The sequence below is a fragment of the Debaryomyces fabryi genome (assembly GCF_001447935.2).
Source record: "Debaryomyces fabryi strain CBS 789 chromosome Unknown contig00166, whole genome shotgun sequence".
NCBI lineage: Eukaryota > Fungi > Ascomycota > Pichiomycetes > Serinales > Debaryomycetaceae > Debaryomyces > Debaryomyces fabryi.
Window position 1 is genome coordinate 1 of NW_015385592.1, and position 21,055 is coordinate 21,055.

The 21,055-nt window shown below is 35.6% G+C and overlaps 12 protein-coding genes across 12 annotated transcripts; 6 read left to right on the top strand and 6 right to left on the bottom strand.

The window, feature by feature from the left end:
* Positions 1–15: 15 nt before the first annotated feature.
* On the top strand, positions 16–273 carry AC631_05055 (uncharacterized protein; the record flags this gene model as incomplete). Its single annotated transcript, XM_015613884.1, has 1 exon — positions 16–273. The coding sequence occupies one exon, from the start codon at positions 16–18 to the stop codon at positions 271–273; it is 258 nt and encodes an 85-aa protein (XP_015465277.1).
* A 1,152-nt stretch (positions 274–1,425) lies between these two features.
* Positions 1,426–2,925, top strand: AC631_05056 (uncharacterized protein; the record flags this gene model as incomplete). The annotated part of the gene is made up of 1 exon (XM_015613885.1): positions 1,426–2,925. One exon carries the CDS (start codon positions 1,426–1,428, stop codon positions 2,923–2,925), a length of 1,500 nt encoding a protein of 499 aa, XP_015465278.1.
* Positions 2,926–4,469: 1,544 nt separating this feature from the next.
* On the top strand, positions 4,470–4,823 carry AC631_05057 (uncharacterized protein; the record flags this gene model as incomplete). Its single annotated transcript, XM_015613886.1, has 1 exon — positions 4,470–4,823. The coding sequence occupies one exon, from the start codon at positions 4,470–4,472 to the stop codon at positions 4,821–4,823; it is 354 nt and encodes a 117-aa protein (XP_015465279.1).
* A 1,012-nt stretch (positions 4,824–5,835) lies between these two features.
* AC631_05058 (uncharacterized protein) lies at positions 5,836–7,245 on the top strand (the record flags this gene model as incomplete). Its single annotated transcript, XM_015613887.1, has 1 exon — positions 5,836–7,245. One exon carries the CDS (start codon positions 5,836–5,838, stop codon positions 7,243–7,245), a length of 1,410 nt encoding a protein of 469 aa, XP_015465280.1.
* A 174-nt stretch (positions 7,246–7,419) lies between these two features.
* On the bottom strand, positions 7,420–8,571 carry AC631_05059 (TauD/TfdA dioxygenase family protein; the record flags this gene model as incomplete). Its single annotated transcript, XM_015613888.1, has 1 exon — positions 7,420–8,571. One exon carries the CDS (start codon positions 8,569–8,571, stop codon positions 7,420–7,422), a length of 1,152 nt encoding a protein of 383 aa, XP_015465281.1.
* Positions 8,572–9,725: 1,154 nt separating this feature from the next.
* On the top strand, positions 9,726–11,417 carry AC631_05060 (uncharacterized protein; the record flags this gene model as incomplete). Its single annotated transcript, XM_015613889.1, has 1 exon — positions 9,726–11,417. The coding sequence occupies one exon, from the start codon at positions 9,726–9,728 to the stop codon at positions 11,415–11,417; it is 1,692 nt and encodes a 563-aa protein (XP_015465282.1).
* Positions 11,418–11,603: 186 nt separating this feature from the next.
* On the bottom strand, positions 11,604–12,179 carry AC631_05061 (uncharacterized protein; the record flags this gene model as incomplete). The annotated part of the gene is made up of 1 exon (XM_015613890.1): positions 11,604–12,179. The coding sequence occupies one exon, from the start codon at positions 12,177–12,179 to the stop codon at positions 11,604–11,606; it is 576 nt and encodes a 191-aa protein (XP_015465283.1).
* A 664-nt stretch (positions 12,180–12,843) lies between these two features.
* Positions 12,844–13,583, bottom strand: AC631_05062 (DUF202 domain-containing protein; the record flags this gene model as incomplete). The annotated part of the gene is made up of 2 exons (XM_015613891.1): positions 12,844–13,215; positions 13,272–13,583. 2 exons carry the CDS (start codon positions 13,581–13,583, stop codon positions 12,844–12,846), a joined length of 684 nt encoding a protein of 227 aa, XP_015465284.1.
* Positions 13,584–13,827: 244 nt separating this feature from the next.
* On the bottom strand, positions 13,828–16,239 carry CDC47 (DNA replication licensing factor MCM7; the record flags this gene model as incomplete). Its single annotated transcript, XM_015613892.1, has 1 exon — positions 13,828–16,239. The coding sequence occupies one exon, from the start codon at positions 16,237–16,239 to the stop codon at positions 13,828–13,830; it is 2,412 nt and encodes an 803-aa protein (XP_015465285.1).
* Positions 16,240–16,569: 330 nt separating this feature from the next.
* Positions 16,570–18,102, bottom strand: STB3 (Stb3p; the record flags this gene model as incomplete). Its single annotated transcript, XM_015613893.1, has 1 exon — positions 16,570–18,102. One exon carries the CDS (start codon positions 18,100–18,102, stop codon positions 16,570–16,572), a length of 1,533 nt encoding a protein of 510 aa, XP_015465286.1.
* A 1,117-nt stretch (positions 18,103–19,219) lies between these two features.
* Positions 19,220–19,564, top strand: AC631_05065 (uncharacterized protein; the record flags this gene model as incomplete). Its single annotated transcript, XM_015613894.1, has 1 exon — positions 19,220–19,564. The coding sequence occupies one exon, from the start codon at positions 19,220–19,222 to the stop codon at positions 19,562–19,564; it is 345 nt and encodes a 114-aa protein (XP_015465287.1).
* Positions 19,565–19,767: 203 nt separating this feature from the next.
* AC631_05066 (uncharacterized protein) lies at positions 19,768–20,871 on the bottom strand (the record flags this gene model as incomplete). The annotated part of the gene is made up of 2 exons (XM_015613895.1): positions 19,768–20,571; positions 20,854–20,871. 2 exons carry the CDS (start codon positions 20,869–20,871, stop codon positions 19,768–19,770), a joined length of 822 nt encoding a protein of 273 aa, XP_015465288.1.
* Between the last annotated feature and the right edge of the window lie 184 nt (positions 20,872–21,055).

Sequence of the window (21,055 nt, forward strand, 5' to 3'; positions counted from 1 at the left end):
AGTACAGCAATTAAAATGTTTTACTCAATGATGGATGATATTACCTTAGATTTTGAACTACATGACAAAGAACCGACAAGAGAATCTCTCATATTGCTGGTAAGGAAAATGAGTAATGCTTTTCTCTTTTCTCAAGATTCAGAAAAGTCGTTAATTCAATCATGGCCACTGAGACTCAAAATTTATTTGACTATCAGTCTAGTATATGTGATCTGGATCAGGAATAACAATGCTTTAGTCATTGAAGATGAGAAGGAGGATTTCAAAGAGTGATTTATAATTGATTATAAGATAAGGTAACAGTTATCGCATTACTTTAACTACAGTCATACAGATTAGCGTAGAAATGTTTTTTAAAAAAGGGTTATATGAACAGATTGTAAATAGTTATTCAAGGGTGATTTAATCCCATATAAATATTAGGAGTATTCAAATGTTTGTAAGTAATAAAAGTACTGGTATATCTGGTTCATCAAATCATATTCCCAATGTTTTTCTATCGTTAAGCAGACCAAATGTATAATGTAGCTGTTTGCAACAGGCATAATTCAAGAGGAATATATCTATAGATTCAAACAATACGATCTAAAAAAAAGCCAAGTGTTTGGTGGATGCCAATCGAGTACTATCATCTTAAAATCGAGGTATAAATTACCAGTAAAAGCTAGAAATGCTTTATTTTGAAGGATAGATACTTCAATAACAAGTTGGACAAGTCTCAGTGCCTTAAGTACTTGGTCTAATTCCCGTTTGACTTAAGGTGAAGTATTGTTCTTAATTATATTAAATTTAATTATCAATTTAATTATTATGCAATGAGCACCGGTACTAACATTGGAGTATCAATAATTGAACATCTTACGTTCTTTTAATTGTAATTGGGATTCTACTAGATACCCAAAATTCTGCTGCCATACTGAGAAGTTTCCAAATATTATATTAGAGTTTGGCGATACGAAAAAACATTCCTTTGTCTCTTTTGATTAAGCTTTTTAAGGGTCTTCAAGTAAAATGAATAATTATATAATACATTTTATCAGAAAAATTGTAGTTTTAGTGAATTATAAAAACTGCAATACAAAGAGTGTATACATATACAAGAGACTTGAACCTAAGGAACTAAACCTAAGTGCCGTGAAGGTACTGAAAGTAATGCCTTGACCGAATTGAAAGTTAATCTCGTAATACAATAAGCCGACGCTATTGCATTGTTGATATCGAAAAAATTTATTCTTCGAGCGGCTTAGTTGAAAAGTATATTTAGCTACTATCTCCTCGCTAATGAATTTCCCGTAAAATTGTATAGTAATGATTCTCATATTCGTTCTATTCTTGGGAGGAGTTTTATTTAACACCTCAGTAGTGGCCAATGGACATACACTCGAATTAGATGCATATTCACTGGGTGCTCATTGCTTTCCTATTATGACTGAAACAAAGGCAAGTATACCAGGTGGAATAATGGTCTCTTTGAAAAGTTTGGTGATGTATAATGGATATAAGCCAACTGATTTAAAGATACCGTTATTGTTATTTCGTTATGATGATATCTTAAACTTTACGACATTACCATCCATGGAGGAATATCGTAAGGGATATGCATCCAACTATAGTTCTACCACCTTAAACTGGGATAATTATTTCTTGAGAGACGTAGTAGACTTCGAAGAGAATAAGTTCATTTTGGATTTGTATGAAGGGCATAATAAAATTGATAAGAAACGAATCTATAACGGCTATTTAGATGCTGAAAAAAAAAATCGACATTCTGCAGTAATATTAAATGTGTTTGAATCTGGAATATATTGCGCTTATATTGCACCTCCTATTGATAGAGGAATTAAGAAGATGATTGCCCCGATCAAAGTATTTCGTTCTGAATTATTTTCAAGCAATATGCTTTATGCAAATTATTCTCAGACAAAATATATTATTGGTATTGGTATATTGTTAGCGGTGTATTTAATAAATCATATTCTGAAATTTAGAAAAGACGGACAATGGGATATCAAAAATATACCAATTATTTCAAAGGCGGTTATATTTTATGTATTATTACCATTCTTATCATTAATTTTTCATGAGTGGATTGTAATATTTATTGAAATTCATTGCAAGTTAAGTAGAAGCAAAATACGTTTCTTTGAATATTTTCGTCTAACGTACCAATGGATTCAACCTAATTGGGATATCTTGCTCCGGTTGTATGTTTTGCTCTTTGCTATGGGATATGGTGTAATTTATTATAATAAGGGGGCTTCAAGAACATTCAGTAAGATGCCAAAGAGAAATATGAATTTAGCATGGTCACTTGTTATTACTAATATAATTGTGACTAATATCCATCATGTATATGAAAACCATATTACCTATTTGAAGTCATATCAGTTTTTAACATTATATAAAGGGACGTTTGAATTCATATGCATGTTATGTTCCACCTGTTCCTCTACATTTCCCTCCATATGGAACTTCGCATCCTTTTATTATTATTTTAAAACAAAAGATATTATTAAGCAATTACCGCCTAGAGAAATGGAAACGGAGGGAATTGATACGAATATAAGAATATTGACAGCATTTAAACATTCTCAACTTATCATTGCTATATCGCCATGCATTCCACTATTGTCATTGATTACATCAGGCACACGCATGCTAGTCCTGTTGGTTCTTTCATTAAACAATTTTATCTCTGCGGAGATGAAACTGAGCGTCGAAAGATCATCTAGAGAAGAACTCATTTTTCTGGTGAAATTAGAGAATTATAAGTTACTTCACCTGATGAAAATAGCGATGATTTCATTTGAGACATGGCCAAGGGCTATTAAGATTTATGTGACTATCGGTTTGATATATATGATTTGGATTAGAACTAACAATGCATTCGTTATTGAGGATGAGAAAGAGGATCTCAAAGAGTGATAGACCATTGATTATTCGATTGGGAAAATTTAAAGTTCTAGTTGCAAAAGAGAAACATAAGCCACATAGTAATTGTACATAGTTAAAATTTAAACTTTCTTAAAAAGTCTTAAATATGTATATAAGATAATAGAGATGGTATATTAATTAGAAATATTGAAGATTGTATCAATACCTTGTAGAGTTTAGTGGAACGTATGCGTATCACCGTTTGCGACCTATGGAACATTTTCTTTTTTCCGGTAGAGCGGATTTAGAAGGAAAAGAAAAGCTAAAATAATATATAATCTAATATTGGATCGTTAACTTCTAATATTCTCCCAATGCTCCTCTTATGCGTTCTAGTATTAAGTGGAATTTTATTCAACCCCGCTGGAGTAGCCAACGCCTATGAGCTTACATTAACAGATCCCATGAATGATGTGTGTATTCCTATAATAAGTGAACCAAAGGCTGGTATACAAAGTGAAATCATGATAAAGCTAAAACTGATATATCCAAGGAATCTGAAGGTACCCGTATTGTTATTTCGATATGAAGATATTCTAAATTTTACTACACTTCCGTCATGGGAGGAATATGAAAAGGGATACGCATCTAATTATAGTTCTAATAACTTGAACTGGGACAATTATTTTTTGAAAAATTCAGTAGACTTTAAAGAAAATAAGTTTATTTTGGATTTATATAAAGGGTACAATGAAATTGATGAAAAACGAATATATAATGGGTTTTTGGATAGGTATAATCAACAAGCAGTATTACCGGTGTCTGAGTCTGGGATGTATTGCGTTTACCTTGCACCACCTCTTGACGCAGATGCACTGTTTTATCTGGGAGTACACCATTCAAAATTTCATTCAAGTGAAATGCGTTACACTAATTATTGTCAGTCAAAATATATTATTATAAGTGGTTTATTATTAGTAGTATACTTGATAAATGACATCTTGAAACGTAAAACAGATAAACAGTTGAAAATTAGTAACATGCCAATTATTTCAAAGGCAGTTATATTTTATGTGTTATTGCCCTTCTTATCTCTTACTTCCCTCGAGTGGTTGGCAATATTTATCGAAATTCACAGCACTCTAAGTGATCGCAAAATACGCTACTTTGAATATTCCCGTTCACTAATAGAATGGATCCAACCTGATTGGAAGATTTTGCTTCGATTCTACGTTTTGATCTTTAGTATGGGATATGGAGTAATTTATTATCATAGAGGAGCTTCTCGAACATTCAGTAAGATGCCCAGGAGAAATAAGAACATAGCATTGTCACTTTTTACTATCAATATAATTTTGAGTAATACTACAAAAAAATATGTTACATTTTTTAGGTACTTGATGTCATTTCCAACTTTAGCTTTATATAAAAATACGATTAGTTTCATTGGCATCATATGGTTATGCAGTTCGCTGGTTTTTCCTTTTATATGGTACTTTGTATCAGTTTTCTATTATTTTAGGACAAGAAATGTTATAAAGAAACTACCGCTTACTTTGGCTGAAACGAAAGGCGCTGATGCAACTACTAGAATAATGAAATCGTTTAAACAATCTATCTTTATCATCTTGGTATCATCAGCAATACCCCCATTAGCAAGACTTATAGCGTATTACCCAAGATCAGTTAAATCTTTTCGTTCAGCACATGGATGTTTTAATTTGCACCTCAATCTAATTGACAACGATTTATTAAGAGAATCACTCATTTTGCTGGTTAAATCTGCAAATGACACATTTATAAAGACCCAAAGCTTTGCAAATTCTTTAGACAGACGCTGGCCAGAAGCAATGGAAATTTACTTGACTATTGGTCTCCTATACGTGATTTGGATTAGAAATAACAATGCTTTAGTCGTTGAAGATGAAAAAGAGGATCTCAAAGAGTAGCCTGGCGTTATGGATTCTACTTTTAGTCATATGCTTGCAGCATTAGCCGTATTTTTAATTAATTAGAAAAAAAGCCATATACCCAGAATTATTATATAAGCCAAAGGATTAGCGTGTGTAAAGAGAAGATATTATCGGCTTTTATCATAAATAGGTGAAGAAATGTATGAGGAACGCTAAATCAATATGCTTAAATTTTTCAGCATATAACAGCGTTGCATTGATAAGAACAATTAAATAAACGAACGATAATAGAAAAAATTGATGTAGAATTTATATGAACTCTCCGCGTAGTTATTCGTTATCCATTAAGTTCTTCTAAGATATATATTGGCAAAAATGTCATGCTTTTACCACTTGGTACATTCTTTGAACAACACGCTTCGTTTCCAAGTATTAGTAAACAAATGACGGCAAATAAAGAATGAAATTTTGGAAATTAATAGCTTGGTAGAAGAATGGTTCTCATGCAATTTTGATCGAAATTAATTAGTTGAGGGTAAAGAGTAATTTCTCAATTTAAATTAATCACTAATGACGCGCATGATACTTCAATATGTATGTGTGATGCATCTAGTGAGCACTCATTGCAGCAAACAGAATCGTGTAGCATCATGACATAATCAAAAAAACTGATGAGGAAAACGAAAGATCTCTTTGGCTCATATTTTCGGTTTAAGGAATACCTTCAAAATATATATAAATTGCTGAATTTGCTCAATTTCGGTTAAATTTAGGGTGTTCTTTAGCAATGTTTCACATCCTATTTTTGAGTATCATTTTGTTTATCAGACTAGTGGTGGCTGGTGCCCATGTAGATGTATCTCTAGAGGCCAGTAACCAACTATACACATCAATACGGGCCGACCTCCAGCGAGTTGAGCTAGACGCAAATTCTCTGGGGGTTTCTTGCGTCCCTATAGTGAGTGAACCGGAGGCTAGTAGACATGGTAGAATTTAGGTTTTCTTGGAGGAATTGAAATTAAAAGATGGAGAAGAGCCAACGGATTTAATGATACCGGTGTTGCTATTTCGTTATGAAGATATTCTTAACTTCACGAGACTTCCTTCGTATGATGAATTTGACAAGGGATATGCATCTAACTACAGCTCTAACAGCTTGAACTGGGACAATTATTTTTTGAAAAATTCAGTAAATTTTGAAGAAAACAAGTTCATATTGGATTTGTATGAAGGGTACAATGAAATTGATGAACTGCGACTCTATAATGGGTTTTTAGTTGCATCAAAAGAGAGTATTAATTATGAAGCAGTACTACCAGTATTTGATTCTGGGATGTATTGTGTTTATATCGCTCCACCTATTGACAAAGATATTCAGATAATGAGCGCACCTGTGTCGATACGATATTCAAGACTATATTCAACTAACATGTTGTATGCTCATTACTGCGAAACAAAATATATTATTGGTGTTGGACTATTGCTATTAGCATACTTAGTACATAATACTTTAAGATTTACTAAGGGAAGACAGTTGAGCGTTGAGAATATGCCAATTATTTCAAAGGCAGTCATATTCTATCTTTTGGTACCATTATTATCATTCATTTCCCTTGAGTGGTTAATTATATTCATAGAGATTCATTGCAATTTAAATAGCCGCAAAATACGCTTCTTTGAATACTTCCGTCTAACAAATGAATGGGCTCAACTTCATTGGAAGATCTTGCTTCGGTTTTATGTCTTGCTCTTTACTATGGGATATGGAGTAATCTATTATCGTAGTGGAGCTTCAAGGACATTCAATAAAATGCCGAAGAGGCCTACTAATATTGCCTTGTCACTTTTTATTTCCAATATCATTTTGAGCAACGTTGACACAGCATACAATAAGTATGACACTTATTTAATGGCGTACGACTGTTTGGCATTATATGAAGATACTATCAGATCTGTATCTACCATATGTTCTTTTGGCTCATTCATCTTTCCTTTTATTTGGTACTTGCTATCATTCATCTATTATTTCAAAACAAGGAATATTATTAGGAAATTGCCACCTACGTCAACTACTACCGTAGGAGTTGATGCTAATACCAGAATAATGAAAGCATTTAAACAATCTAGTCTTGTCATCTTCATATCGCCATCATTTTCGGGATTGTTATGGTTTAGCTCAGTTGCACTCAAGGCTGTCAAAGCCTTTTACACAGCAATTAATGCATTTCGTTCAGATTTGAACATACATGAGAAATATTCAAGTAGAGAAGCACTAATACACCTGGTGAAAATATCGAACCATATGATGCTGTTTACGGAAGATAGTGTCAGATCTATGTTTGAAAACTGGCCAGGAGCTATCAAGATATATTTAACCATTGGATTGCTATATGTAATTTGGATTAGAATTGATAATGCATTACTCGTTGAGGATGAAAAACAGGATCTTAAGCAGTAGTCTGGTTTTGATTTTCGGTGGTGATAGTTAGGAAAGTTAGGTACTCAACGTCCGAGTAAACCTAGAAAATAGTATATGCAATTATGGGAGTCTTATATAAATAATATGCATATAGAAATACTTGCTTACATTTTTTTTAAACATAACATAATCATATATTACTTTTAAAGCAAACTATTTTAAAAGCTTTTCTAAAGCTTCGCCTACATCACCAACATCATATTCTTCTTTATTCAAATATTTCAAATTTTCCACTGGTCTTTCAGCTTGTGGAGTAATTCTGAATGCATGTCTTGAAGCTGGAGTGTCCCAATCAATGATAGCAGAATGAACCACCCTTCTGTTATCCCATACAACAACTGTATTAGGTTCCCATCTAGCTCTCAACTGTAAGTCGTGAGCAGATTCTATGTGTTGGAATAAGAAATTAATCAAATAATCAGATTCATCCTGCTTTAATTCAACAATTCTTCTAGAGAATGGACGATTTAAGTAGATAAATTTGTCTCCAGTAACTGGATGTTGTCTGATCAATGGGTGAATACTAGAAACAGGCTTTCTTCTTTCAATCCCTCCCTGATCACGAGAGTTAGATGCCTGGTCTTCTGAAGTATGCAAAACATGCAATCCTTCAAGTCTCTTTTTAAATTCAGGCGACAAACGGTTGTATGCCTCTACAACATCAGCAAATATGGTGTCACCACCGGCATCAGGGCCTTGAAGAACAGCAAAGAAAGTAGTTCCTGGAGGTTGCAATTCGTACGAAACATCAGAATGCCAAGAGGTAGAGTTTGATCTTTGAGAAAAGACACGGTCAAATTCACCTTTATCGGCACGACGGTATGTTATATGTAATTCTGGATGACCTCTTGGAGCACCCGATGTTGGGTGAATATGTAAACGTCCAAAGTGTCTACCGTAGTCAGTCGCAAATTTTGGACCTTTGGTTGCGAAATCTTGTTCTCTGAACACAACCACACCCCTCTGTGCAACAAATAATGCTAACTCATCCTTAGCCTTATCATCCAATTGCGACAATTGTACTCCAGTAACTTCAGTACCAAGCTTTGGTGTGATTCTCTTTTGGACATGTTGTGCGTCTTTTGGAAATAAATTTGACAACGATTTGTCAGCTCTGGCACCTGGGTCCAAATGTTTGAAAAACTTCAATGGAGGATACTTTTGTTTTGGATCCCATGTTGGAAGAAAATCCGGGTATTTCAGTTGTTCTCTATTTAATTTATTGATAACTAATGTTCCATCGGCATCAATTTCGTCTGTACCCGCAACGTAGTGAGTATCGTAGTTTCCTGATGCACTTGACATTTTATATTTTAAATTTCCTGTACTTTTCAAATTCCTTTTTATTATATAATTATATTTAACTTTTGAACCAGCCTTTTAGTATTACCTATTTTGTAAATTTATCTTCGAAGTAAGAAGAAGATAATTTCAATTGTTCTTTGCAGTGTTTTGATGGATTAGATATGTATTAACCACAGTTAGAAGGTGCCACCACCATCTACTTATATAGCAGTTCTTTTTTGGGAAAGCCACAATTTGGCCTAATCATCAGCTATAGTCGAATATTCCTCTATGGAAGCATTTTGCAATCCACAGTTTGTCAGCAACCGATTGGAGCGAATGGCCGCAAATTTTCGCACTATTCCATTACGCTTTGTGGGGTGATTACTAACAGCCACAGTTTATTGCACCATTGCGGTCAATACATGCCATACTATACACGCTTCCAATAGGTTTGATATACCATCACTAATACACCGTAGCCTATAACAGGATAATACATTATCTGATCTTAAACGATAGACCGTTTACAATCATTTCCGCTACTCAAGTATGGAAATTAGCTAAATAGTGGCTCACTGATTCCGAAGTCGCGAATGCATGATAAGTATCTCTACAACTTAATTGGGAGTCGCTTAAACGGATATTCCTATAATCATTGAAATTTTGTTCTCTTGCAGGTTGAATAGATAGCAAATACTTACCACGAATAATCAAGATAAGGAGCATTAAGATCAACACTAGCCAATAAAACGTGATAAAGCGAAGTCCGGTATGCATAACTTTCGTGGCGAGCGTACAACGAATTTAATGCCTGTAGATGGAATAATAATTAGAAATTCTATCATGGAAGAAGTCCAACGGGATTCCGAAATTGAGTACAGAGGTTGAATAAACTGAAATGATAAAAGAAAACGAGCAACGAGAAAAGGTCAACTTCAATGTATAGTTCAGCAAATATAAAAATTGAAGCCTTACATACTAAATCCGCTTGCAGATAAGCGCATGCTCACAGGCCTTGACGTGCAATAGACCAATACGAGTGATGATCAATTTAGTCGAAAAATTTGACATCATTCAAATCAGGTGTTTCAGGGATCTCATCTGAGGATAAGACTTAAAAATAGAAGTATTTTGAGAATTGACTATTTTTTATTCACTGGTACTAGTATATAATGTTGAATATATTACTTACGTTGGTGATAGGGGTGTTGTTGAATGCTGCTAATGTTTTTGGTTACCTGCCAGGCTATATTGGGAATGCAATTGAGTTAAATTCGAAAGATTATGGAGCATCGTGTTCTCCTATAAAATATACGCCAAATAGCAAAATGCAAGCTTCAATTGAGCTACACATCGATCAATTGGACTCAAAGGATAGATCTACTTTGAAGGACTTAAAAATCCCTGTATTGATCTTTCGTTACGCGGATATTTTAAACTTCACTTCGATTCGTCCAATTGAAGACTATTTTTATGACTATTCTTATTATTTTAGTGAGGGATCTTTGGATGACCAGAAAGAGTTTTACAAGGATGTGGTTGATTTTAAGCAAAACAAATTCAAATTGGATATGAGTAATGGCTACAAACTCAATAAGGATAGAATTTATAATGATTACTTAACTATTGATTCTAAAGATGAAAAACATATTAAGGCTGTATTACCAGTGTATGAGTCGGGCATATATTGTGCATACGTTGCGCCACCGGTAGATTCTGGTATCAAGAAATTGTCTATTCCTGTCAATTACAAAAATTCTTATGGTTATTTGCCATATATTCAGTACGCTATTTATACGCAGTATAAGTATATTATTACTATTGGTTTATTGTTGACAGCCTACTTATTTCACTACATTCTTAAGTTTAAGGTTGGTAAGGATTTCAAAAATATGAATTCGATTTCAATAATCTCGAAAGCTGTGATCTTCTATTTATTGATCCCTATTGTATTCCTTTCTATTGGTGATTGGTTCATTGATTTTATTCAAAATAACTACATTTCGAGTGGAAGTCATGCAACCATTTTCAAGTTTTTGAAAATGACCATTACTTGGATGGATTACAACTTCAGTATTATGCTCAGATTCTTTATTTTGCTTTTTGCTATGGGTTATGGTGTAATTTATTATCATAATAATGCAAATCAAAACTACAGGGAAATGCCTGCAAGGTTAATCAATAAGGCAATAGTTCTATTCGTTGTTAATGTATGTTTGTTTAGTGTGAGGGAATGTTTAGATTATTTTGGAGACAGTATCGTATCTGCAATGTATGGAGATACATTCTCCAATGGGATGCAAAAAATCAATCCTCACTTTGATCCCTCAGCCATTTTCATTGTTCATCAAATCATTAATTTCGCGTGTGAAGTATTCCCATTGATATGGTTTGTTTTGTCATTGGTTCACTACTTCAAGACTAAGAAAACCATTGCAAAATTTCCACCTATATCAGCTACCGCCGAAGGATCGGTAGATGCAAACTCGAGAATTATTAAATCATTCAGACAATCAATTCTTATCTTATTTGTATTGCCAGTTTTCCTTGCGTTCGTATTTGGTACATTTGTGGCTTACCATATTATTCATTCAAATGAATATTCTTTAGATATTCCAAATACAACAGGTAGAGAGGATATCGCTCAACTGGTCTTATCAATGAGAATGTTAGAAATTCTGACGTTTGATAACTCAGCAATATTACCAGCAGTATGGGTTTCTGTTTTGAATGTTTACTTGACAATTGTTTTAATCTATGCTATTTGGATCAGAAATGATAATGAATTAGTTATGGAAGCGTATAGTAGGGAATTTTCTAGTACAGGATCGATGAACCTGGAATATGAAAGTGATTCCTATTAAAATGAAAATCACCAATTCGCAAGTTACTAGTCCAGATTACATAGTAGATCTGATTATAGTAGTACGTTTATTTTATATCATTGATTGCCCTTGTTGAATTATATAGAATACACTTATAAATCAATATTTAATCTACACTAGATAATTACAATTGTTTTTAATTTAAATGAAGAAGGTCAATAAAGTTTAGTTTCTACGTCTATTTTTGAAGTTGGGCTTAAAGTTTTTCTTGTTCTTAAAGTTCTTAAAATTTTTCTTGTGGCCATTTGGTAAGCTTCTGTCAACAAGACCGATTTCTCTGGCCAAGGCAGTACCCAATTCTACGCCGAATTTTTCAACTCTAGCTAAATCTTTTCTAGCAGCCTCTGCCGCAGTCTCATCACCGAACTTTTCTGCTCTTTGAATCTTTTTATTGATCAAGTCAACTGCTAATTGTTTTCTTTCTTCTGGTGTTAAAACTGGAGGTTTTTGTTTAGCTTCCTCCTCTTTTGTAGTTTCTTCATTCTTTTCTGATGGTTGGATTACTTTCAAGGTCGATTCTCCATCATCCTTAGATTCTGGAGCATTTTCAGACGCTGGCTCTTCTACAGAAGGAGCACTGGTCTCAGCTTGTTGTGTTTCTTCAGGTTGTGCTTCACTAGATTGCGCATCGTTGTCAACTAAACGTTGAACCAAGTCAGCCTTTTTACCGTCTGTTGGCAAACTTCTTGAAATTAGCAATTCTTTCAATTGAACAACCGTTTGGGATGAGTAGTCTGACATGTTATTTGTGATAAATTATATTACTTATAGGTTAATTTGATAGCTATCAAACGTCTTATGTGTTGATAAATTAACTACGCGTTGAAATCGCCTGTGTGCCAAAACCATATAGCTAATTCGAATAGTACTAAATACCGAATTAAATATAACTAATAGTGATTGCTACACCATTATATAAAGCATTTTACTTATTAAAGGCTTAGATATTTTGATAATTCAACCCAGTGTAATTTAAGTTTCAATTATTCTTTTGAAACTATGTGTGTAATGATTCCTGAAATATTTTCACCACCTAAATAGATCGTATTTTGGGTTTAATTTGTATGCGGTGATAGCCTTTATCATGATTGATAGCCTTTATCATGACTCACTTAGGATGTGAGTTTATAGACACCTTTACTTTGATGTGACAAGAATTCTGATCCATATTTCTGTTTCTATAAGTTCAGAAATGGCTACATGTGCTCAATAAGACAATGCAAGGTAGTATAATTCGTACATAGTAACTGCTAGTTAGCATGATAAATAATGAATTGTATCTGAAGTAGAAAAAAAAGTCCCAGCTCGTTAAATTATATATATCCAGAAGAAGTTTGTTGAAATGCAGTTTTAGAAATAGGTCTTTCCCTTTCGAAAGTTGTAGGATTCACGTTTTCGATAAATATTACACAGTTACCTTTATATTTAGGATCAAGAGTAATATGAGAATAACAAGATTAATTATTAGTAATACAATAACTGTTATTCTTGTGGCAGGATAAAAATCTCTTGTTAGCATCATCTGCACTTGATAATATCTGTAAACACCAAAAAGTAGCGTGATACCTGCTAGTGCAAAACTTAATGTACCCAATGGCTTACCTAATTGTTTAAATGTTACATGCAAATGATCTTCATGAATCTTAAATCTGGTATCATCAAAAGCAGCAGCAGCAGTCTTTTGCTCAATACGATAGAATTGAGTAAAGCCAACACCTACCAAAATGAATGCCAGAGCAGTTCTTGTCCATGCCAAAAATGTTCTTTCATTTGATAACTAGAATTGTCAGTATTTTATCCAATTGATAGGAAGTTACAGTATATTTCACGTACATGATCTCTGGCTACGGAGCCTTTGTTTTCCAACATTAATGACGTATAGTTGGCATATTTAAAATATGGGTAGTCTATGGATTCTAATTGCTTTTCATCCTTCTCTATATCTTGGTTCTTATTTGAATCTTTATCATTGAAGACTTCCAGTGGATCAGACGCAGAAAAGTTGGTAATATCCTCCGAATTATCATCTTTCAGGTTTAATGTTTTTCTTGACTTATTCGTCTCAATTCTTGAAGTTTGATATTCATAAGAACGACTTCTGTTACGTAATAGAGAGTTACGAACTAATGGCCCATCTTCATTCATATTTACCGGTAAAACAAAAATCAATATTATTGCTATATTTATTGAGATTGATATCGCACTCTGGAACACATGGCTGAAAAATGTTCAATACATTAAAACCACGAACTTTTACCAATAAAATTTATTAATATATATATAGAACTATTATCTTACAAGTATAATTACAAAAACATGAAAGGAATGAAACAGAATTAGAATTAGAATAATTTACAGACTGAGCGACGATACTTAACAGAAAAAAATACTAATATTCCATTTCATCATCTTCATCTTCACCACCACCAATGAACATTAAGGTCTCGCCATTATCAATTTTTTGCCAGACGCCGATATGGTCGTATTCTAATATACAATCATCAAATTGCTGTGCAGTATAACCTTTTGCAATAACTCTTTGTCTCAACTCTTGTAATGGAAGAGTATGCGACAACCTGGATCCGTCTCCAATAGCAATATTTCTAATGATTTGATAGATCTTAGAAGTTGAGGATTCGTCTTCTCTAACTTGTTCGTCATTTGCGTATAAGGATGACTTGGAGACTTGAAGCAATCTCAAGGCCTCATCAACATCTTCATTTGAAACAACGTTGTCAAATCTGATTCTTGCCAATGCTTGTGACATTCTTAAAATACCTAGTAAGGTTCTTGGTGTGATATGAGAAAATTTCTTCACCGATCCTTCGTTTCTGTGAGATTCTTTTCTCATATTTATGTATGATTGTACCACATAATCACCAATTTCTTTAGGAACAGTTGGTCTATATGTTCTGGCAATAGATATATACTGTCTAATCGTGGAAGAATCTATAGGCTCAAAGTCCATTTCTGGTTGTTTGTTATGCATATGAACATAGGCAACATGATGAGCTAATTTTTCATCAGATTCTCTAGAAGGTTGATCTAAAATCAAGAACATAATATCGAACCTAGATAATAAAGCTGCTGGTAAGTTGATGTTTTCATGAGGAGATAACCTAGGATTATATCTACCGTACAAAGGATTTGCTGCTGCTAAGATTGAAGTTCTTGCATTTAAAGATGTGGTAATACCGGCCTTCGAAATAGAAATTGTTTGTTGTTCCATAACTTCATGAATTGCCGTTCTATCTGATTCATCCATTTTGTCGAATTCATCAATACAGCAAATACCGTTATCAGCTAAGACTAAAGCGCCACCCTCTAAAACCATTTCATCCGTTATTGGGTCTCTCATGACAGCTGCTGTTAAACCAACACCAGAAGAACCTCGACCAGTAGTATAAACCGATCTTGGAGCAATTTTACCAATTGCCTTTAACAATTGCGATTTGGCTACCCCTGGATCACCCATAAGACACACATTTATGTCACCACGAATTTTCAATCCATCGCCAATCTCTTTAGTGACACCACCACATAATAATAACAATAAGATTTTTTTGATATCTAAATGCCCGTAAATTTCTGGAGCAATTGATTTTGCTAATCTATTGTAAACACCGCCTTGATTGAACAAATCTTGAATTTTAGCTTTGGCTTCTGGAGTAATTTCTAATGATTCGTATTGTTTTTTATGTTGGTTTACGTATTGGGCTTCCAAATAAGTTTCTGTCAACAAACCAGCCTTTAATGCTCTAAAACCGGTATAAGGTGATGGCATAAACACACCAGAAATATCAGCCACGTCACCTGGATTCAAAGATCTTACTAAATCTCCGTTAACATTTATGGTCATGGATCTTGGTATGTGTCCGACTGGAACTTGATTTGACATTTCTTGAATCTTCACTTCTTGGAAAGATGAGAACTTAGAAGCTCTCGTAGACATGAATAATTGACCCTTATTGTTATCAGTCTTACAGGTTGGTGAAGTACACTCAGTCAAAGGAGTGAAAACCTTTGAAGAAACTTCTTGGAAAATTTCGAAACCACATTTGTCGCAAGTATAAGCATTAACTAAAACAGAAGGTTTGACATCACTAACTCTTGTAACAATACCCCTGACAGTAATAAACTGACCAACATACGCACCTTTGATCTCTCTCACAGCAAGAGGTTTACCAGAACCTCTAAACAGATCGCTCAAAGGCTTGAAGTATAGGTAGTAACGACGAGTCAACTTCGACGGAAACATATTGTCGGCTTGTTGGTCTTCTTGAGTCATTTGTTGGTTTTCATTATTGTCGTCGAAATTATCTCTCAAGTTGTTAAATTCTTCGTGGTTCTCCTGTTGTAATCTCAAGTTTCTCAATTTTCTTTGGTGTAAAATGACATCCAACACGTCATCCTTGTACGAAATATCCTTTGTTGGCTCCGGCATTAACTCGTCTACAACTGAACTGAACATTTCAATAAATCTATAGGTATTCTTCGTGATTTGATTAATCAACGAACTAGGCGAAATCACTGATTGCGATTGTGATTGCACATATTGATTCTCCTGGTATGACTTCAAGTCATCTAATTCGATATATAATGTTGTAATTTCTCTATTAGCGATTTTCTGCAATAAATGCATATATTTAGGTCCTCCGCTGGTTAAATCGTCGTCTTCAAGATCGAACTCAGTATCACCCGATGTCTTGAAATGGGTCAAAAAATCTTTTATTGAATTCTTGATTTCTCCATAATTAATATTCAATTGAATAGATGGTAATACTGTCGAAGTAGTAGACATGTTTAATGGTTTAAACTAGATCTACGGACAATTTATGAAGAAAGAAGGATGAACTAAAATAAGTAGATATGTAATTTACATGAAAAATTTCGCACGCGTTATAATTTACCCAAATTAGGAAATCCACTTGAAAGGGACAAAATGATTGCAATAGGTGCAAAATCGAGATCCCAACGTATGATCAAGATTTATAGAGAGAAGTCGTTGCAATTGTTAACAGTGGTTAATTTTAGTGTTTATTAAAAAAATATTCAGTATTATATAATGTCAAAGAGTAATAAATATACTTCCAAAATAATTTTTACTCTGTGGTAAAAATGTCCTGTAGAATTAAACAGACATTAAATCAACCAAGGCGAAAGCAGCAGCTCTTTCGTCTGCTTGATCATTGTCAGTAGGTTTGTGACCGTTATCGATTGAATCTGGATCATCTTTATTGTTTTGGTGACTTTTGCGTAAGGATTCTGCTCCAATCGTAGCCCAGTCTTCCTCGTCAGTGTCACTTATATTTTCGTTTTGCTTTTGACGCTGGTTAGGATGGGGTTTACGGGAGTCTGAATTAGCAGGTGGGGACTGTGTTGCACTGCTTGGGTGTAAATTCGATTGAGAATGGAAATGTGAGTTTGTGTGAGGTGAGTTTCTTGGGAGTGAAGATGAAAGAGTAGATCTGAGATGAGATTCATTGAACGAAGACTTCCTACCACCTGACATCGCAGTGGCAATGCTATCTAGACCATCGGGGGAAGCATTGATGTTATTTTGCGTGTAACCCGAGTTCCAGGATGCGAGCGGCAGACTCGAAATCGTAGTTGTAACCGGAGGAGGAGGGGAGTTGATAGAAACATTCGAATTTTTTGCCGACGAAAGAATGTAATTATCAAAATTTTCTATCGAGTTTAGTCTTGATCTATTGAATATATTTCTATGAGCGTGCGGATAAGCTTGTGTATGTTTCGAAATAGAGGCATTGTTGGATGATGAAGATTTCCTACGCGACGCACCACCAGGGGGTGGACTGAATTTCAATGGCACCCTATTCGCAAACTTGATAGGGGGCGATTTGGTATGCTTAAACGTCTTAAATTTTCCGTCGTCGTCTTGGTCGAACGTGAAGAGTTCGTCATCATCATCATCTTCGTCACTATCGTCGTCCACGTCTATATCCGCACCATCGTCAATGTCAGATAACGCATAATCACTTTCAGAGTCCAGCTCAATCGCAGCCGACATGTCTCCCATCGGCTCATTGGGTAATTTCAAGTTATGCAAGTTTGCCTGTCGATTCGTTATCGACTCTCTTCTTGCCTTATCTTGCTGTTTCTTCGACCATCCTAGCTTCAAACCAGCCTGATTTCGCAACTCGTGTACATTTATCTGTTTCTTCTCTCCCTCTTCCTCTAGCTTCTCCGTTCCCTCTGTCACAATATAATCACTATCCACTTTCCGTACTGCCCATTGACCCCACCCTATTTTTTCAAAAACAACATTATTTTCAGGGTCCATCTGCTCCATTGCAGCCATAATTAACCGCCGCTGTTTGGATAATGAAAGCATCTCAAATCCCTGCACTTCTACGGACAATTGACTCGTTATGTGTCTAATCGGAAGCGGTCCCTTCCGTATTAACAAATTCGCCAACCGTGTCGGAGTAATCTTTGACGCTACCTGTATTCCCTCGCGAGACGATGTCGAAAGCAAATGTTTCTTGGAGTTTGATCCATCATGTTTACCAGGTGATGTCGACATATCTGTCGATAGTGATTCCAATTTTTGTTCTTCACGCTTATCGTGGGTCTTATCTGACGTCTTGTCTCCACCGTGTTTATTATAATTTTCTGATGGTTTCGGAGTATTTTCCGCCATCGTCATATCGTTCTGTTTATTATTCTGCTACCAAAATACCTGATTCTAGTACCTATATCTGTTTTACTGTCTAATTGTAGTATATATTCTCTTTTGCTTATGTTCCTGATAGTGATACCGCTGAAAAATGACTAACACTAGCAAGTTAGAAAACACGTGTACTAACCGATTATTCTGCTAATTTGGGGTAACCGCGGGTTCGAGCTCCGTACGCGCACTTATGTCGATAATATTCGCTAATATGAGTATAGTGGCACCAATAAAGAATAGAAGTTCCACACTTTGGGAAATTTTGAGTTTAAATCTTATAAAGGGTCATATCGTGCTTATATACAATCCGCAATATTGTAGATTGTGCCACGCATTCCCAAACAGTCATATAATATTTGTACCAAGAGTATACGGTGATTGCATGATGTCGGTTGTCTTACGTGATAGTGTTGGCCAAAAACCCATCCGTTTTATGGAGGGGTGTTCCACCCATAACGGACTATTTTTAAGACTCCCGAGGTGGCACTACGCACTCAAACACTGGCACCTTCTGTTTATGGCGAAGGTGGCGCACAGTACTGAGTGTGACAGGGTCACTCCGACTCAAAGAAGGGAGGATGTGAAACTCACGATGGTAGAAGCCCGTTTGGGACAACGTCCTGAAACCGCAGCTGCGTCGCAAACAAGGACGAATGCTGACGTAAATAGTAGACACACGGAAATAAAAATAAACGGGTCACGCAGCCACAGAAACACGCATCCATACACCAAGACATAGGCCCTGCACCCCAATTGAGCCAATGTTGGATTTTTTTGGGCCATAAGTCACATGGCCGCTAGTAGAATCCGGCACTGGGACTAGTTTCATGGGGGTGCTTAGAGACGGTGATGGGTTGAAACCGCTTGTAGAGTTGACATGGGCAAGAGAAGCGTGCTGGTGGCAGATGGTAGGGAAATTGACCTTTGGAGATAAGTGGGTGGTTTTTTCATCTCGATGAAATAAATCTGGTGATAGTGCGATCAACCACTGAAACTCCGAGCTGAAATATTTAGTACCTCATCGGATATATGGGGACACAATTGGTGAATATTAGCAAGATATTGCAGATAATCGAAAATATCAAATATGGATACAGCACCCAGGTTACCCGATTCGACTGTGGCAATGCTTGTTGAATCATTAACGGCATATTCTGTTGGAAGTACGCCCAACCGGATTGGGACGTTGACAGTGTTTGAAAGTGGGGGCCAATTAGTAGGAGCCATTGATCTTGGAGACCAGGAGAATCCAAAAGCCGTGTTGAAGGACGATGCTCAGAAGGTAATGGAGGTTGCTCATTTGTTAGTGCAAACTGCCATTGGGTTTGACGATGTGATGAAATATGTCAAGGTTAGCTACAAGGATCGAGAGTTGCTTGTGATTCCTGGGGAACAGTATATTGTTGCAGCAGTGATCGATTCTACAGAATAGGATGTCGAATTCTTCAAAAGATATATTCATGTTGAACTGAAGAAAAAAATAACAGCGACAACAAAAATTTGCTATATATATAAGAAAGACATATATAGATTATAAAGCATTAATGTTTACTTTAAAGACTAGGGATCGAAAGCTTCATTTCGTTCATAAACTAAGCCATTAGCTGGCATTCGTGATTAATAAATCTAATCCGTTTACAATGATGGGAAGTTCTTGTCATTGACAGCAGGCTTCTTAGCAGAAGAAGAAGGAGCTGGCTTCTTACCGTTGAAGCCACCTCTTTCGCCACCTCTCTTTCCACCTCTCTTGTTGAAACCACCTCTTTCGCTACCACCTCTTCTGGATTCGGATGGTCTGGAGTTGGCAGTTTGGTCAGCAAAGGAAGCTTCGATATCTAAGAACTTCTTTTCCTTAGCGGCCTTGGCCTTGGCCTTCTTGGCAACAGATGGAGCAAAGTAAGCTTCTTGTTCCTTTTGGATCTTTTCGGCGGCAGTCCATTTGTCTTCGCTACCAGCGTTAGCTGGTCTAAGGTTCTTCTTACCGTCTAACTCTTGTTGCTTGGCTTGTAATTGAGCAAAGTAATCAGATAAAGATTGCTTTGGGGTGGCGTCAGCTTCATCGACAGCGGCGGCATCACCGGTTTCGAGTTCTTCGACAGCATCGGAGACAGCATCGACTTCAGCTTCGAATTCTCTCTTTTCGCCTTCCTTGAATTTCTTACCGTCAGACTTGTTGGATCTGGAGTGACGGTCGAATGGCTTCTTGTAGTGTTTAGATGGAGTAGCGGATGGAGCAGAGACATTCTTGTTATCTGGCTTGTTCTTGAAAGCACCTTCGTTACCGGTAGCCTTGGACTTCTTCTTAGCCTTAGCTGGGTCAGCCGATGGTGGTGGAACATCGGACTTCTTGGATGAGGTGGTGTTCTTAACTACCTCTCTAATTGGAAGCTTTGGAGTTGAATCATCTTCAACATCGTTACCTAATAAATGGTATAAGTTCTAATTTTATGTTAGTATCCTCAATTGTAACACTCCGCATGTTGCTTCATAATCTCATGTTCAATTCATTGTCAATTCCCCTTTTCCTTCATTAATCTTCTTCACCCACTAATTGCCTACATTGCAAACCCTAACCGTTGTTCATATGTATCAATCTGGTCTATCTACATCCTTTTCTGTGGCTTTATGCTCCTTTTGATATCGAGACCCTTATCGTACGATTGATTGACAATTGAAATTATTTCGACAACAAATCCTTCACTATCGATCACAATTACTTACTTTATTCTCAAAAGACATCTTAAATCAAAGTCTAGCTTATCTTATAACTATACTACTTGTATTCTAAAAATTGCTTTGAAGAAAAAGGTTGAAAAATTTTAGCTGACCGTCCAATTCTCAACGTCGAGTTTTGTGAACTTTTGTGTAACTTGGCCTTACTCACTAGTTGGACTAGTAATACCCAATTGTGTGTAAATTACAG